This window comes from Podarcis erhardii (assembly GCF_964252035.2).
Source record: "Podarcis erhardii genome assembly, chromosome: 7".
Taxonomy (NCBI): Eukaryota; Metazoa; Chordata; class Lepidosauria; order Squamata; family Lacertidae; genus Podarcis; species Podarcis erhardii.
The window spans coordinates 30,290,243-30,305,866 of record NC_138511.1 but is presented as its reverse complement, the minus strand read 5'-3'; the positions used below and the strand labels follow the sequence as shown (position 1 = coordinate 30,305,866).

Genomic DNA, 15,624 nt, shown 5'->3' with positions numbered 1-15,624 from the left:
ATCTTTCTTTGGCACCAATTGGCCGACCATGCCCAGAAGAAAGGCCTCTGGTTTCTTAAGGAAGGTATATTTAAATACCTTTTTCAGTTCATTATAAATCATTTCCCAGAAAGCCTTAATCTTTGGGCACGTCCACCAAAGGTGAAAGAATGTACCTTCAGTCTCTTTACATTTCCAACATTTGTTATCTGGCAAGTGATAATTTTTTGCGAGCTTGACTGGGGTTATGTACCACCTATATATCATTTTCATTATATTCTCTCTTAAGGCATTACATGCCGTAAATTTCAAACCGGTGGTCCATAACTGTTCCCAGTCAGCAAACATAATGTTATGTCCAACATCCTGTGCCCATTTAATCATAACAGACTTCACCGTTTCATCCTGGGTGTTCCATTTCAGCAGCAAGTTATACATCTTTGACAAAATCTTAGTTTTGGGTTCTAACAATTCTGTTTCTAATTTTGATTTTTCCACCTGGAATCCAATTTTCTTGTCCAATTTATAAGCCTCCATTATCTGATAATAATGAAGCCAGTCTCGCACTTTGTTTTTTAGTTTCTCAAAACTCTGCAATTTCAATTTGTCTCCCTCTTGCTCCAAAATTTCCCAATATTTTGGCCATTTGGACTCCATATTGAGTCTCGCATCCCAACAAACTTAGTTGGTCTCTAAAGTGCTACTGGACATTTTTTAAATTTTTATTTATTTATTAGGATCCATCCTGTTTGTTATAACTGTTTCTGATTCTGAATTTTAAATAGTTGGAACCCATCCTGGCACAAGCTGCTGAAGGGCAGGTAATGAATTTAATACTAATAACACTATCCCAGCTGGATACTGTAAGAATGATATAGCAATAAGAAGCTGGTGTTTGAGTTTGCTTGTTTTCCTCTTCCCTCCTTGTCCCCTTTCCTTTTGTGTTGTGTCTCTTCAGATTGTAACCCTGAGGGCAGAGACGGTGCTATTTTTCATTGTTATGTAAGCCACTCATCTGGGAGCCTTTCTGGCCGAAGAGCAGCATATGAATGCTTTGAATAAATACACATTCACTGGGTGGGTTTTTTTGGGTGGTGGTGGTGGGGAGTGGGGAGTCAATTACTGCAAGATGCCAATGTGCCCTACTTTACGAAGGACAGTCCTCTATTTGAAATGCTGTCAGTGGGCCACCCTCTGCCTATAGAACGAGATGCACACTGCAACCCCAGAGTCGTCTGCGACTGGACCTAACGGTCAGGGGTCCCTTTACCTTTTATGTCCTCTTTTAACGATGCATTCCTCCTTAGGAGCAAGCGGCCAGCCTACCTCACAGGGCTGTTGGGAGGACAGGATGCAAAACTAGGAGAACTCCCTCCCCCCCCCCATCTCCTTGGCAGAAAGGAAACTGTAATAAGGAGTATTAAATGTGGGTAGCGGATTTGAATTTCCAGTGTGCCAGGAGCAATTAACGAAAACAATGGATAGCTTGGAATTTCAAGGCATGTGCCAATAATGAGGACCACTCGTTTGCTTTGAAAGTTAGGGCAACTGTATTCTAAACCCAATCCTAAATCTTCAGCCACCTCCAAACTAGACATCCCGCCCCTCTTCTTTCCCTTTTTTAACCCAGACATCACATCTTGTGATTGCTGCATGCGTGCTTTTTAAATATATTTGCATTTCAAATACATTGCACTGGCTAAATAGAAGAGGGTGGGCTGACTGCATCATCCCCCCCCCCATTTACTATCTCCACCAAGAGGTGCAAATGGAAGCGGGGGGGGGGGACCAAGGCCACGTGATCCACAGGGTGGGGTTTCCCCTCCCCAGTTGCTATGGCAACTGTCTGGGACATGCATTCTCTCCCCCCCCCCCCCGCTTCGCTGGGTTTCATGGTGTGAGTCCAGGGAGGGGCGGGGACAAAAAGGCCCGGAGCTGCCATTGGCGGGCGGGCGCACGTGACGCATGCAGGAATGCTAATGAATCCTGTCCCCCCCCCCCGTCTTGCGCGCGCTGTCTGGGTTTTTTTTTTTGCATTCGCTGCTCGTGGCGCGCGCGCGGAGGGGGGCCAGGCTGGCTGGTCGCTGCGCATGCACGTGGAGGTCAGGTAAGGGGGCAGGGCAGCCTGTCAGGGTGCTGGTGGGGGACGTTGGGTGCGGAGGGGGTGTCTCCCCTTCCTCCTGCTGCTTCTCTTCCAAGGCCTGAGCATTGCAATGGTGTCCCCCCCCCCCCTTTTGGTGGTGGTCGGGAAGGTGTCATTTGCGATGCTCTCTTGCAATAGGAACATGGGAAGCTGCATTCTTCCCGAGGCAGGTCATCGGTCTAGCTAGCTCAATACTGGCCGCACTGACCGGCAGCGGCTCTCCAGACATTCGCAGCCCCTACCTGGAGATGCCATTGGGGTTTGAACCTGGGACCAAGGCAGCTGCTCCACCTCTGAGCTGTTGTCTTTCACCTAAATGCAAAGCGAGGTTCTGAATTAAACTGGAACGCGGGAAGCTGCCTTGTGCTGAAATCATTGGCCTATCCATCCCAGTATTGTCTACACCAGGCATGTCCAACAGGTAGATCGAGATCTACCGGTAGATCACTGGACGTCTGCGATAGATCACTGGTAGATCATTGGCTCCCCCCAAAGAAGCTGAACAACTTTGGCTCCCCAAAAAAAGGGGGTAGATCACTGCCAGTTTTTAACTCTGTGAGTAGATTGCAGTCTCTTGTGAGTTGGCTATCCCTTGTCTACACTGACTGGCAGCAGCAGGGTGTCTCTCCTTACCTGGAGACGCCATTGGGGATTGAACCTGCATGCAAGGCAGACCCTCTACCCATTTGAGCTACGGCCCATTGCAGCCTATGCAACATTGCATAGGGAAGGGAGATGTGCTCAGCTGGACTCCTGGGTTCTTGGGTGGGACGATGGTTTTCAGACTTTTTCAATATCTCTTATCAAGCATAGGTACGGCATGGTCATGGTGACAGTCCTAACTCTTAATGTTCATAGAGCGCTTTTGGGGGGTATCTGCTTTAGATTGTAAGGCCCTCAGGGCAGAGAATGGAGGTTTTACTGACCTCTAGGCAGCATCATGCATGTGGATGAGTCCTGTAGAAATAAATATTCAGAAACTGTGAGTGGCTTTTCTGGATCAGGCCACACAGGGATAGCCAAAGTAACACCCTATCCCAGGGGTAGGCAACCTAAGGCCCGGGGGCCGGATGCAGCCCAATCGCCTTCTCAGTCTGGCCTGCAGACGGTCTGGGAATCAGCGTGCTTTTACATGAGTAGAATGTGTCCTTTTATTTAAAATGCATCTCTGGGTTATTTGTGGGGCCTGTCTGGTGCTTTTACATGAGTAGAAGGTGTGCTTTTATTTAAAATGCATCTCTGGGTTATTTGTGGGGCATAGGAATTCGTTCATTCCCCCCCCCCCCAATATATATATATATATACACACACACACACACACACACACACACACACACACACACACTCCGGCCCACCACATGGCCTGAGGGACAGTGGACTGGCCCACGGCTGAAAAAGGTGGTTGACCCCTGCCCTATCCAGATGTTACTGGACTGTAGCACTTTCCCCCCATGACCATTGGCTGCTGTAGCAGGGGCTGATGGGAAATGGAGTCCAGTGACATTGGGAGGGCAGGACATTGACTAGCACTTTGTGGCAAACATGGCCAGATGGATGCCTTCAGGGTGCCCTTCAGACTGCTGCCTGACCACATCTGTTACCCTTATCTGTTAGTCATGAAGGCTATCTAATAGATAAGGCCATGGTCATCACCACATCTTACTGTGCAACATGAATAACAGAATCATAGAATTGCAGAGTGGGTTGCAGGCGCCACGAGGGTCATCTAGTCCAACCCCCAGCAATGCTCAACATGGGACTCGAACCAATGTCCCTGAGATTAAGAGGCGCCACCCAATTTAGCCCCCTGCTGCTCGCATGTGGCCCTCAGAAGAAGGTTCCCCGTGAGGGAATGAAGGGCTTCTCCCGCTCTTGGACCTCAAGCCACACTTGTTTCAACAAGCATTTGGCCCCTCGTAAGCTGGTGTGGTGTTGAGCATTGGGGGTATCGGTTGCGGTTGCAAAAAGATTTAGGCCACCTGGCATCGTGGCTGAAAGATGGCGCCTCAGAAGTGGGAAGTCCCTGATTCCAGTCTCGCACGGTGGCCTTTTTTTCTGGGATCAGCGACACATTGAGAGCGAGGCAGTGTCATGGAGTGGTTAGAGTGTTGGTATTAAAGGGAGGGACGGGATGGCGCTGTGGGTTAAATCACAGAGCCTAGGGCTTGCCGATCAGAAGGTCGGCGGTTTGAATCCCCGTGACGGGGTGAGCTCCCGTTGCTCAGTCCCAGCTCCTGCCAACCGAGGAGTTTGAAAGCACGTCAAAGTGCAAGTAGATAAATAGGTACCGCTCCAGCGGGAAGGTAAACGGTGTTTCTGTGCGCTGCTCTGGTTCGCCAGAAGCGGCTTAGTCATGCTGGCCACATGACCTGGAAGCTGTATGCCAGCTCCCTCGGCCAGTAAAGTGAGATGAGCGCACAACCCCAGAGTCGGCCACGACTGGACCTAATGGTCGGGGTCCCTTTATCTTTACCTTTATTAAAGGGAGACCTGAGTTCACATCCTGTGCTTGGCTCCAAGGCTTCCTGGGCTTTACAGAAGAACAGCCCATTCATTACCTCCAACCACCCTCTCTACCTTGCAGGATTACGGTATTGTGCGGATGGGAGGCAGGAGACAGTGTGTACATTGTGGTGGGGGGTTGAGCGGGGAACAGAAGGAAGGTCTGCTGTAATCGGCCTTGAAAAGGGGCTCTCTCTCTATTAAAGGCCTTATTACGGAATAGATCCAAGGTCCCTTGTGGGAGGAATTGCCTTGAAATGGAGATGAGATGAGTAAGCTCCATTTGGGGGCGGGGGTGTTGAGCGCAGGGGGAAGGTTGAATTCTTAATTTTTGCTTGATGTCTTTTTTCCTCCCTCTCCCCCCCCCCCATATGGCAGGCTGATTAATTTGTGGCTCCTTAATGGCAAACAATGAGCTGAAGGGATTCTGACTCCTTGTCTGGAAGCGTCTGGTAGCTCCCAAGTCCAGGGTTTGTGAGGGTGGCATAATAGGGTTCCTGATTTCCCATTCCTTATTTATTCATTTACAAAAAAACATTTATATACCGCTGCAGTTTACGCCACTATCAAAGTGGTTTGCAGCAATAGAAGCATCATAATCATCATTAATATTCATTTCATTTCTATACTGCTTTATATTTTCAATAACCTTCCCCCCTACAATAAATCTATTCAAACGTTATAATCAGAATTTGGCTAAATGTTGCGGAAAGATGTATTTCTAATAGGAATAGGAAACTTTTCAGCAGGCATTTAAAAGTTGGCCCAGAAGGTGCGCTTGTTTTACTCTGGTGTTCCACCCTAAACCAAAACCTGGGCTGCCATCCTGTACCCGACTAGGTGAGAGTAAAGCCCCATGGCACACAAAGAGACTTACAGTGGTACCTCGGTTTACAAACTTAATCCGTTCCGGAAGTCCGTTTTTAAACCAAAGCCATTCTTAAACCAATGTAAAGTTCGCTAACCGGGACACTATTTCCGGTTTTGCGGAGTTCGTATACCAAATAGTTTGTAAACAGGGCTGTTCTTAAATCGAGGTACCACTGTACAGTGGTACCTCAGGTTAAGAACTTAATTCATTCTGGAGGTCCGTTCTTAACCTGAAACTGTTCTTAACCTGAGGTACCACTTTAGCTAATGGGGCCTCCCACTGCCACTGTGTCACCAGTGCACGATTTCTGTTCTCATCCTGAGGTAAAGTTTTTAACCCGAGGTACTACTTCCGGGTTAGCGGAGTCTGTGACCTGAAGCATCTGTAATCTGAAGCATCTGTAACCCAAGGTACCATTGTACTTCTGTGTGGACTTGTGTTAGGTAGTGTTAGGTAGCTCTATGGCCCATTCTTGACAAGCGCCTGGTCTTTAGCCCATGCACAACAGCAGGAGACTGTTCCTAAGCCTCTTTGCAAAGTTTCTCCCCTTGAGTTTTGCAGAGAGGACTCGCACGCTTATTGTAAAGTAGTAACTGCAGAAAACGGCTTCTCGGGAGTACCAAAGTCCCGCAGGAAAGATGCATCCTGGCAGCCAGGAACAAAAGGAAGGGCAAACTAGAGAGATTTCAAGGACTAGGGGGAAAAAATGAGATGGAAAGGAAGGAAAAGAGCAGCTCACTACGGTCCCTGACTTCACCCACTGGCTAAAAAGACTGAGCATCCAGGCTGGCTCACTTCACAACAGTCACTTAGAGACTTGCATTTTATTTATTATTTAATGAAAGCTCCGCGCTGGCTGGGACCCCTGGTCAGGGGCTCCAGTTAAGGCCTTCATGGGCACTGTGTTGGTGCCCCCGATTTCTACGGGGCCCAAGTTCCCTACCCCTGCCATAGAGGGATGCCCCATCCTCTCCAACCCACAGAGAAGGGGGATGTCGGCCTTGCAGTTGCTAACCAGCCGTTCAGCAGTGAACTTGGGGAAGGAACTTCAGAAAGCCTTGCCACAGTAGTTCATGCACAGGTTATTTCAAGACTGGATTGCTGCAGTGTGCTTCATGTGGGGCTTCCCTTGCTAACAGGAGTGAGGCTTTGGCAGTGGGAAACTCCTATAGCTCAGAGATCTGCACTGGTCGCCAAGTTCAATGTGTTACTATTAGTATCTAAAGCCCTTAACAAATTGGGACCAGTTTACCTATGAGTTCGCCTTACCTATGAGATGCACGCACTTGATCCCTTTGATCTGCAGAACTGTCCCTGCTACACCCTGTATTTTTTTCCTCCAAAAATTTTATTGGTTTTCACAATATTATAAAAAACAAACACACAAGACAAACAAACAAAACAAACATAAATCATAGCCTTATTGAAAATTACAGTTATTAACTTTGTTAAGTGACTTCCTTGCTTCCCCCTAGTTGAATTTCATTGCATGTCCTTTTAACGGTTTTCCAAATCCCAATTTTTATGAAATTTAACTTAAACATTAACATCCTTAAATCTTCACCATATAGAATTAAACCTATTACTTCATCACTTAACATAAATAAAATCCTAAGCCCATTAAGTATCTGCAAGCTATTTCCAGTTAATTTAACTTAACAAATTTAACTAAATAATCGTTAAATTTATTCCATTCTTCCTGATACTCCTCCTCCTTCTGGTCGCAGACTCTTCCGGTTAGAGTCCGGAAGAGTGCTACACCCTGTATTTGTAATGCATGGATCTTTTACTGTGGTGGCATCTACACTGTGGAACTCCCTGCCTCTTGATATCAGGCAGGCTCCTTCGCTGTACTCCTTTCAGCGCATGCCAAAAACATTTTTGTGTAGGCAAGCGTACCCAGACATGTAGAAGGTTGGTGGATGTTTTAATTTGTTTTTTTCTTTATTATTGAGTTTATCTTTCAAATGTTTTAACAAGTTGCTTTTTACTTAAAAAATATATATGTTATTCTCTTTGTAAACCACTTGGAGGTTTTTTGTTTTTGTTTTTTTTAAAAGACCCAATCAAGCTGTGTATAAATTTTATGAAATAAAGGAAGGAAGGAAGAAGGGGCCCTCTCCTCTTTTGATTTCTTTCCTTGCCTCCTTAGAACCTTGCGGCTGCAATGGCCTTCGGGTGGATTTGATGGATGGCAGGTGTCAATCGACGGATTGCTCCAAAGAGGTTTTACTGGAGAGCTGGGCTGACCTTGGGTGTGAGGGGAAATACTTCAGCCCCCTCCAACCCCATGCACTCCCCTCTCATAACTCTCCGTGTTTCCTGCCGGAAATAGATGCTTCCGTAACCCTAATACATTTTTAAATGCTCCATGTTTATCAGACGGCGTCTTCCAGGCAATTAGTCCTTGTTGGAGGATAGGGGGAAGGCAAGGGGCGAGTGGGCAGCCCTTAGCCTTTCATGCATGTGGAATTCTGTGAAGGTTTGGGGAGCGTTTAGCTGAAGGAACGGAAAGCTGAGCTTCTTTGGGATTCAGTTAAGACAAAGAACCAAGGGTCTAGCCCTCATGGGTACACAGAACAGTGTTCAATATTCAGTGTGTGTGTGTTGTGTAGGCCTTGGAAGAGTTCTGGATGAGTCCTTCATTATCTGGAGTAATATTTCCTTTCTCTCCCCATCACCCTTGCCCCAATTTCGGTTTTTCTTCTTTCTCTACCCATACATTTTGTTTTTGCTATTTTTTTAAATGGTCCTCCTCTCTTTATTTGCAGTCCACAAAAATGCCCATTGCTACAACTGGAAAACACATAATCACAGATCACTTTCAAAAACTCTGTTGTTTGTTCTGCTACTTATTAAGCTTCCCCGATCAAGCCTGTCTTTTTCTTTTTTATCATATTTTGATGGTTTTCAGATATAACTGGACTAAGGAAACAACAATAACCGTTGAAGTTCTGAGGCATGACTAACAGTTTCATTTATTTCAATGGGTCTAGTTCTAAATAGGGCTAGCATTGGGTGTAGCCCACGATCTGGAATACAGCAGATCTCTACACACCTAAAATGTGGCTAAAAGAATCCTAGAAATTGCAATTTCTCAGAAAATAGCTAGACTATAACAGTAAGGATTGGCTGTCTTCTGAGGAACCCATAGATAACCTGTTTTACCGGTATTTGTTTTGAATTGGTGTTCTGGGTGTGATTCCAGACTGTAAAAAGGCAAGCCCAGAATTGCATCTCTGCATGAGTTGCTGAAAGAAGCCCTTTTTCCCCCTTCAAAGAAGGGCTTTGTGCCTGCAGCAGGAGTGATCTAATCGTCCTTGATGGGAAGGAAGTGTTTAGCAGCATTTGAGCTCAACGGAGGCTGCTTGAAGGAGACAGGGTCAGAGCAGTGATTCATACAGAGATACAGCAGGAAGCCTCCACCTTTGGGGATTTTCTGCACTTAAGTTGCATTAAGTAGTTCGTGCACTGTGGGAGTGTATCAGCAAGTTGAGCCAACATTGCAGCCTTTTCTGAGCATGTTGTTGTTGTTGTTTAGTCGTTTAGTCGTGTCCAACTCTTCGTGACCCCATGGACCAGAGCACGCCAGGCACTTCTGTCTTCCACTGCCTCCCGCAGTTTGGTCAGACTCATGTTTGTAGCTTCGAAGACACTATCCAACCATCTGAGCATGCTGAATGTGAAACAGAGCCTCTGTTTGGTGTTTTTAAATAGTGTCTTCCAGCCAGTCCCTTCCTACCAAACAGAGTGCATTGCAGTTAGCTGAACCACAGCAATGTGTGCTGAAGGGCATTGCAACACCATTGCGTTTGCTGGCGGCAGATGGCCTCACGGCTTTGCTTCCAAAGCGGCGAAGGGGTTGCTGCTCTTGTGAGGGTAAAGGGCAAGTGTAATTGGGGAGAAGAGAGGCAGTTTCTTCTGCTGGCCTTGCTAGCTGTGCACCTTGTTTAAAGTCCCATATGACATAATGCCAGCCAAGGAAAGTCAAGAGCAGCCGTTGGCCTGCCAGGTCTTTTTGTAAAAGATAAAATAAATGGCAGCCAGCTCAGATCAGGGAGCAGCCATAAATTTCCGTGTTTTTAATCATCATTAAGTTGCAAACGTTGCAGCAGCAGCAGCAGCTGGGAATGCCTAAATGGGAGGGGGACCCCGGCTGCGGATGCACCAGGCTGAGTGGGCTGCCATGATTCCAGCGCTATTTCCGGAAGATTTACAGCTACGGAGCTTGTAAGCAGACAGAGGCCATTTGTGAAGGCTAATGGAAAGCTCCATAATAGCACTTTATAGAAGCTTATATATATTTGACTCCTAATTTTTTATATATAGAGAGAGAATGAGTAAGCTTCCGGTCCATATGGAGGCAAAGGTAAAAATGTGGAAGGGTTAATGGGGGCATCATTGCCTGGTAAAAGCTCAGAAGGCGCAGAGGGTCAAGTCATCTCAGGAGGCAGGAATAAGGGGAGGAGGCAGGCGAGTGAAAGGGAAGACGCCTGCTCCATTTAGCTCAATATCATCCACACTGACTGGCAGCAGCTCACCAAAGCTTCCGACGGGGTCTTTCCCATCCATACCTTGAGATGCTGACGGCTGGACTTGGGAGCTTCAAAGTGCAAAGCCAAGTGGAGAGTGTTGGTCCTTCTTCCAAAGTTAAGCTAAGGTTCTATTTCTCTGAATCAAAGAGCTGATTTTGAAGAGGAAGTTGCCTTGTAGCGAGCCAGACCATTGGTCCTGCCAGTTCAGCTTTGTCTGTACTGACTGGCCAGGACTAGTCAGGGTTTTGGGAGGGAGTTTCTCTGCCCTACCTAGAGATGCTGGAGGTTGAATTGGGACCATCCACATATAAAGGAGGGGCTCAGCACTGAGCCGGATGAGTATGAGGTGCCATGATAGAAGTGTAAAAAACAATGCAGATAAAAGAAAGCCCTTCTTCATGCAGTACATAGTTTAACTCTGGAACTCCCTGCCACTGGAGGCAGTGATGTCAATCAACCTGGTTGGCTTTAAAAGAGGATGGGACACATTTGTGGAGGATAACACTATCAATGGCTACTAGCCAGGGTGGCTATGCTCTGCCCTGAGGGATAGCTTAGTTGGTAGTGCATGAGACTCTTAATCTCAGGGTCGTGGGTTTGAGTCCCAGGGTGGGTGAAAAATTCCTGCATTGCAGGGGGTTGGACTAGATGACCCTGCCCCCGGTCCCTTCCAACTCTACAAGGCTGCGATTCCGCCTTTGCGGTCCAGAGGCAGTTATGCTTCTGAATACCTGTTACTGGAAGCTGCAGGAGGGGAGAGGGCTCTTGCGTTTGCTGGTTTCCAATGGGTGTCTGGTTGGTCAGTGTGAGAACAGGATGCTGAACTAGATGGGTCCCCTTAGGCCTGGTCTTCTGAAGGTCCTGTCCATCACTTAGCCTTGGTGGTCCTCTTACTTCAGTGAGGAAAGGCGGAAGTGCTGGTTTGTTAAACCAGTGAGAAAGCAGAGGAAGACCTATGATCAGGTGTATTTTCCTAGGAGTGCAGGAAGAGAAACCCTTTCCTCCCTCACTCTGGATAACCAGAACTCCAGCACACCATGCAAGCCATAGATTCAGGGCAGACTTCTTTGCATGGCAGGAAATTAACCTGTGGAACTCACCGTCCTAAGCCGTGGTGATGTCAGGTTTCTAAAGATGACATGAAAATGGGATTGAGCTACTTTATAGGAGATGGGCTTTTCCATGGCTACCAGCCCACACTTTGTTGTTGTTGTTTAGTCATTTAGTTGTGTCCGCCTCTTCGTGACCCCATGGACCTGAGCACGCCAGGCACTCCTGTCTTCCACTGCCTCCCACATTCTGGTAGCTTCGAGAACACTGTCCAACCATCTCGTCCTCTGTCGTCCCCTTCTCCTTGTGCCCTCCATCTTTCCCAACATCAGGGTTTTTTTTCTGGGGAGTCTTCTCTTCTCATGAGGTGGCCAAAGTATTGGAGCCTCAGCTTCAGGATCTGTCCTTCCAGTGAGCACTCAGGGCTGATTTCCTTAAGAATGGATAGGTTTGATCTTCTTGCAGTCCATGGGACTCTCAAAAGTCTCCTCCAGCACCAATAATTCAAAAGCATCGATTCTTCGGCGATCAGTCTTCTTTATGGTCCAGCTCTCACTTCCATACATCACTACTCCAGCCCACACTAGCTAAGCTGAACTTTCAGGTTTCTGACCGTGCTGCTCTTGGGGTACCAGTGGTTGGAGGGCAGAGAGTTCTCATAGAATCATAGAGTGGGAATTATCTAGTTGCAAGGCAAGAATATGCCCTCGCCCCTTACAACCTGCAACCTTGATGTTGTCAGCACCAAGCTCTAGTCCTGTGAGCTCTTGCTTTCGTGCTGTGTTTGTGAGCTTCTCCGGACAGGAACATTCAGTTGGAAACACAGAGGGACTTGGGATATTGGACTAGAGAGGCCTTGGATCTGACCCCGAAAGGTGGGGAATCTCCAGCCCTCCAAGTGCCATTGGACTATAGTTCCCATTATCCCTGACTTCCTCACCCCCACATGTGTTTTTTGATGCTTTTGCAGATGGGCTTCGTGTTGGTTTTTTTTAAGGGCTACCAAACTCAAAATTAATTTGTGCTGAATACTTTCTCCTCGCCCGCCCCCACCCTCCCAGAAATGGCTAATTTATATGCTAAGTAGCCTGATGGAAATCGATGGCGCCTGCCGATCAATAGGGGATCCTACGGGCACCATTGACCAGGGCTGGCTAATGGAAGTCCTTTCGAGGCAGCGCCAGCAATGAAAACGGAACAATTAGGGGACGATAAATGGGCCCACTGGAGGGGGGCAGGGGGAACGCTTGAGTGCCTCATATTTGAGTGATATGAGTTCATTGCCCCTTCCCCTCCCCTCGTGTAGGAGGGTTCCTCCTCCTCTGCGGTAATTGCCTTTATTTTCTCCTGGGGGTTTCAAGAAGGTTTCAACTGTGTGGTTTGGAGAAACCTCCCCAGTAGCCAAGGCTTGGATGGCTTCAGAAGGAAGATCAGACAAATTCATGGAGGAGAGAGCAACCGAGGGCTCCTTGATAGCTATGCTCTGCCTCCATGGTCATGCTTCTCTTGTTGGAAACCACAGGTGGGGAGAGCGGTCTTGTTTTCGGGTCCTGCTTGCAGGTTTCCCCCTGGGGTATCTGGCTGGCCACTGTGAGAACGATCTGGATTAGATGGGCCAATGGCCTATTCCATCAGACTCTTCTTACTTTCTTAAGGCTGCAGTGTGGACACACAAACACTAAATATAGTGGCAAGCACAGAATTCAATTTTCTGATAGGTCGCATTTTCCCCACTTTCTTTTTTAAAAGAGCCACTCAAGTTTCTAGACCTTAAGGTTCTACTCAAGGCAGTCTGGATTCAAGACCCAGTGAAAACTCCAAAGCGAAAGAGGTTGCTGAATAAGACTTTTTTCAGTGTTCAGAGAGTTTGAAGTTCAGTTTGATCAAGCTGCTGCTTATTTTTGCGAAATTAAATACAGGTTGCAGAATTTCGTAGAATCATAGAATGTAGAGTGGATCAACTAGTCCAACCCTCTGCAATGCAGGAATCACAGCTCAATAATCCTGGACAGGTGGCCATCAAACCTCTGATTAAAAACCTCCACCTTCCAACACAGTCCTTTTTGCTGCTGAACAGCTCTTACCCTCAGAAAGTTCTTCCTAATGTCTAGTCGGAATCTCCTCTCTCGTAATCTGAATCGACTCACTCGGGTCCTGTCCTTTGCGAGCAGCAGAAAAGAAGCTTTCTCCATCTTCCATGGGACAGCCCTTTAGATATTTGAAGACGGCTATCTCCCAACTCCCTCCGCTGTTCCTCATAAAGCTTGGCTTCATTTTTTCTGAGTTACGGTTTTAGTTTGCATTGGCAAAGCCTGTGCGTGTGAATACTTTAACATCTTAATTTCTTGCTCAGGGAGGCTCTTGGAACTTGGAGAGGTCCCTTCGCTTTGTTGGCAGAAGTGGGTTTCTGTGCCCATGCCCCAAGATGTGCTGTTGCCAGCTGGACCGGGATAGATTGCGGCCGCTGCGGGGACATCCCTTTCCTTTCCACCTTTCCGCGGTGCGGTTGTGCCTACCTTGAGCTTGGTCCTTGGTCCTCCCTTGCGCTGGGAAGCTCCTGGGCGAGGTGGGCACTCTGTCTTTCCGCACACACCCCCAGGCTCGTATCAGTCTCTTAACGTGTCCCTTGGGAGTCATGCTAAGCCGCTTGGCTGACCCTTTGAGATTAAAAGGAACGTGCACATGCCACCAGCCCCCTGAAACTATTTGCATGAAATACTGCAGGCAAAACGGCAAGGCCCTGATTGGTGGTTGCTAAGCGACATCATAATCATCAGGAAATTAGGCTCTCTTCTTTATCTCTCTCTCTCTCTCTCCCCCCCCTTCTCTCCCAACCCTGGAGTATCTGTGCGATTGCTGGGCTGTGCAAAGGGGGGGGGGTAGCGGAACAAAGGCAGATCGGCAGGAGGAGATCTCAGGCACACGGTTCCCCAAAATGACATCCACTGACAGCAGAGCGGGTGGCGCTTCTCCTGCTGCCAGGAGCTGTGCATTGATTTGCGCCTCTTAGCTTCAGGCTGTGCCCCACTACCAGGGCGCCTAAAACGGTCCTTTTCCAAGCCTGCTCTGGAGGTTCATCTGGAGAAGATGCTCTTGTCTGTTTCGAGGGATGTGGAGGATTGAAGGAGCAGAGCGTGGAGCTGAGGCTGGGGACCCCTGGGCAGGGGTCCTGCCATCCCTTTGAAGACTCTGCACGCTTTCCGACTTGCGCCACAAATCCCGGTAGCCTGGAGGTAGGTGCAGAGAGCCTGTGGAGGTCGACTGTGAACTGGGGGAAGAGGTTGTGCTGTTGGCTTTGAAGGCTTTTTTTTGGTGCGCATGACAGCAAGCTGTTGTGGACCGGGACTGTGCTTACTTGGTGCGCTCGCCCCGAAACAGTTAGCTTCCTGGTGGGTTTCCTTATTGGGCAGTGCAAGTTTCTAGACCTCAAGGTCGCAGAGTAGAATTTTGCGGCAGTGTACAGGCAGTGGGATTCCAGTGGGCTCCTAGGCTTTCACGTGCTAGATAATTGTGTTATGTCCACCCACGTGGATATCTGGGATGGAGTAAAGTGATTGCCGGAGGTCTTAAACGAGGCTTGTGGGTGGCAAGTCAAGAGGCTTGGAGATGAAGATCTGCAACGACTAGATTTAGAAGTAAAGGCAGGGGGAGGGAGAAAGAGAATTAAGAAGTGTAATAAACTTGTGGAACTCACTAGAAGTAGCTGTGGCAGCTGTGAAAGGAAAGGATAGACCAGGCATAGGCAAACTTGGCCCTCCAGATGTTTTTGGGACTACAACTCCCATGATCCCTAGGTAACAGGACCAGTGGTCAGGGATGATGGGAATTGTAGTCCTAAAAACATTTGGAGGGCCGAGTTTGCCTATGCCTGGGATAGACTCACAGAGGAGGCATCTGTCAGTGACTCTGAGCAATGATGCATAAGCAAGACGACCCCCCCATGTTCACCTGCAGTCTCTGTCAGAGTAACAGATGCTGCAGGTAAATAACAGGGTGTTATTATTTCATTTACAATTTGACTACATTTATATCCCACCTTTCCCCCAAGGAGCTCTAGGATTCCTCATAGAGTCACAGAATTGAGGAGTTGAAAGGGACCCCAAGGGACATGTAGTCCAACCCCCTGCAATGCAGGGATCTCAGCTCTTATCCCTCACATCCCATTTTCTCTTCACAACAGTCCTGTGAGGTAGGGCTTCCATACGTCTGGAATTTTCCGGACGTAGCCAAAATATGGCAATCGGAAACAGTGTCCAGGCATATGGTAACCCATGTTGGAGGTTGGGGCAAATTTCCTTAAAAATAGCTCAAAACCCTTTTTTTGAGATTTTGCAAAACAACTTCGCAAAAAGAAAAAGGAAAAAAGAGCTCAACTTTTGTGTCCGGATTTTCACATTTTGAAATATGGCAACCCTAGTGAGGTAGGTTAAGCTGAGAGCGAATGATTGGCCCAAGGACACCCGCTGAGTGTGGATTTGAAGCCCGGCCTCCCAGGTCCTAGTCCAACACTCTCACTACTATGCAACGCTGCCTCAAAGCTTTTG

The 15,624-nt window shown here is 47.8% G+C and overlaps 1 protein-coding gene across 1 annotated transcript in view; it reads left to right on the top strand.

Annotated features, from left to right (window-relative positions):
* Positions 1–2,007: 2,007 nt before the first annotated feature.
* The window catches only part of PHC2 (polyhomeotic homolog 2), a 58,935-nt gene continuing 45,318 nt past the window's right edge, over positions 2,008–15,624 (top strand). Inside the window, exon 1 of the mRNA XM_081871462.1 lies at positions 2,008–2,086. Coding sequence (XP_081727588.1) covers positions 2,070–2,086 — 17 coding nt within the window. The 5' untranslated portion in view covers positions 2,008–2,069. The remainder of the gene's footprint in view (positions 2,087–15,624) is intronic.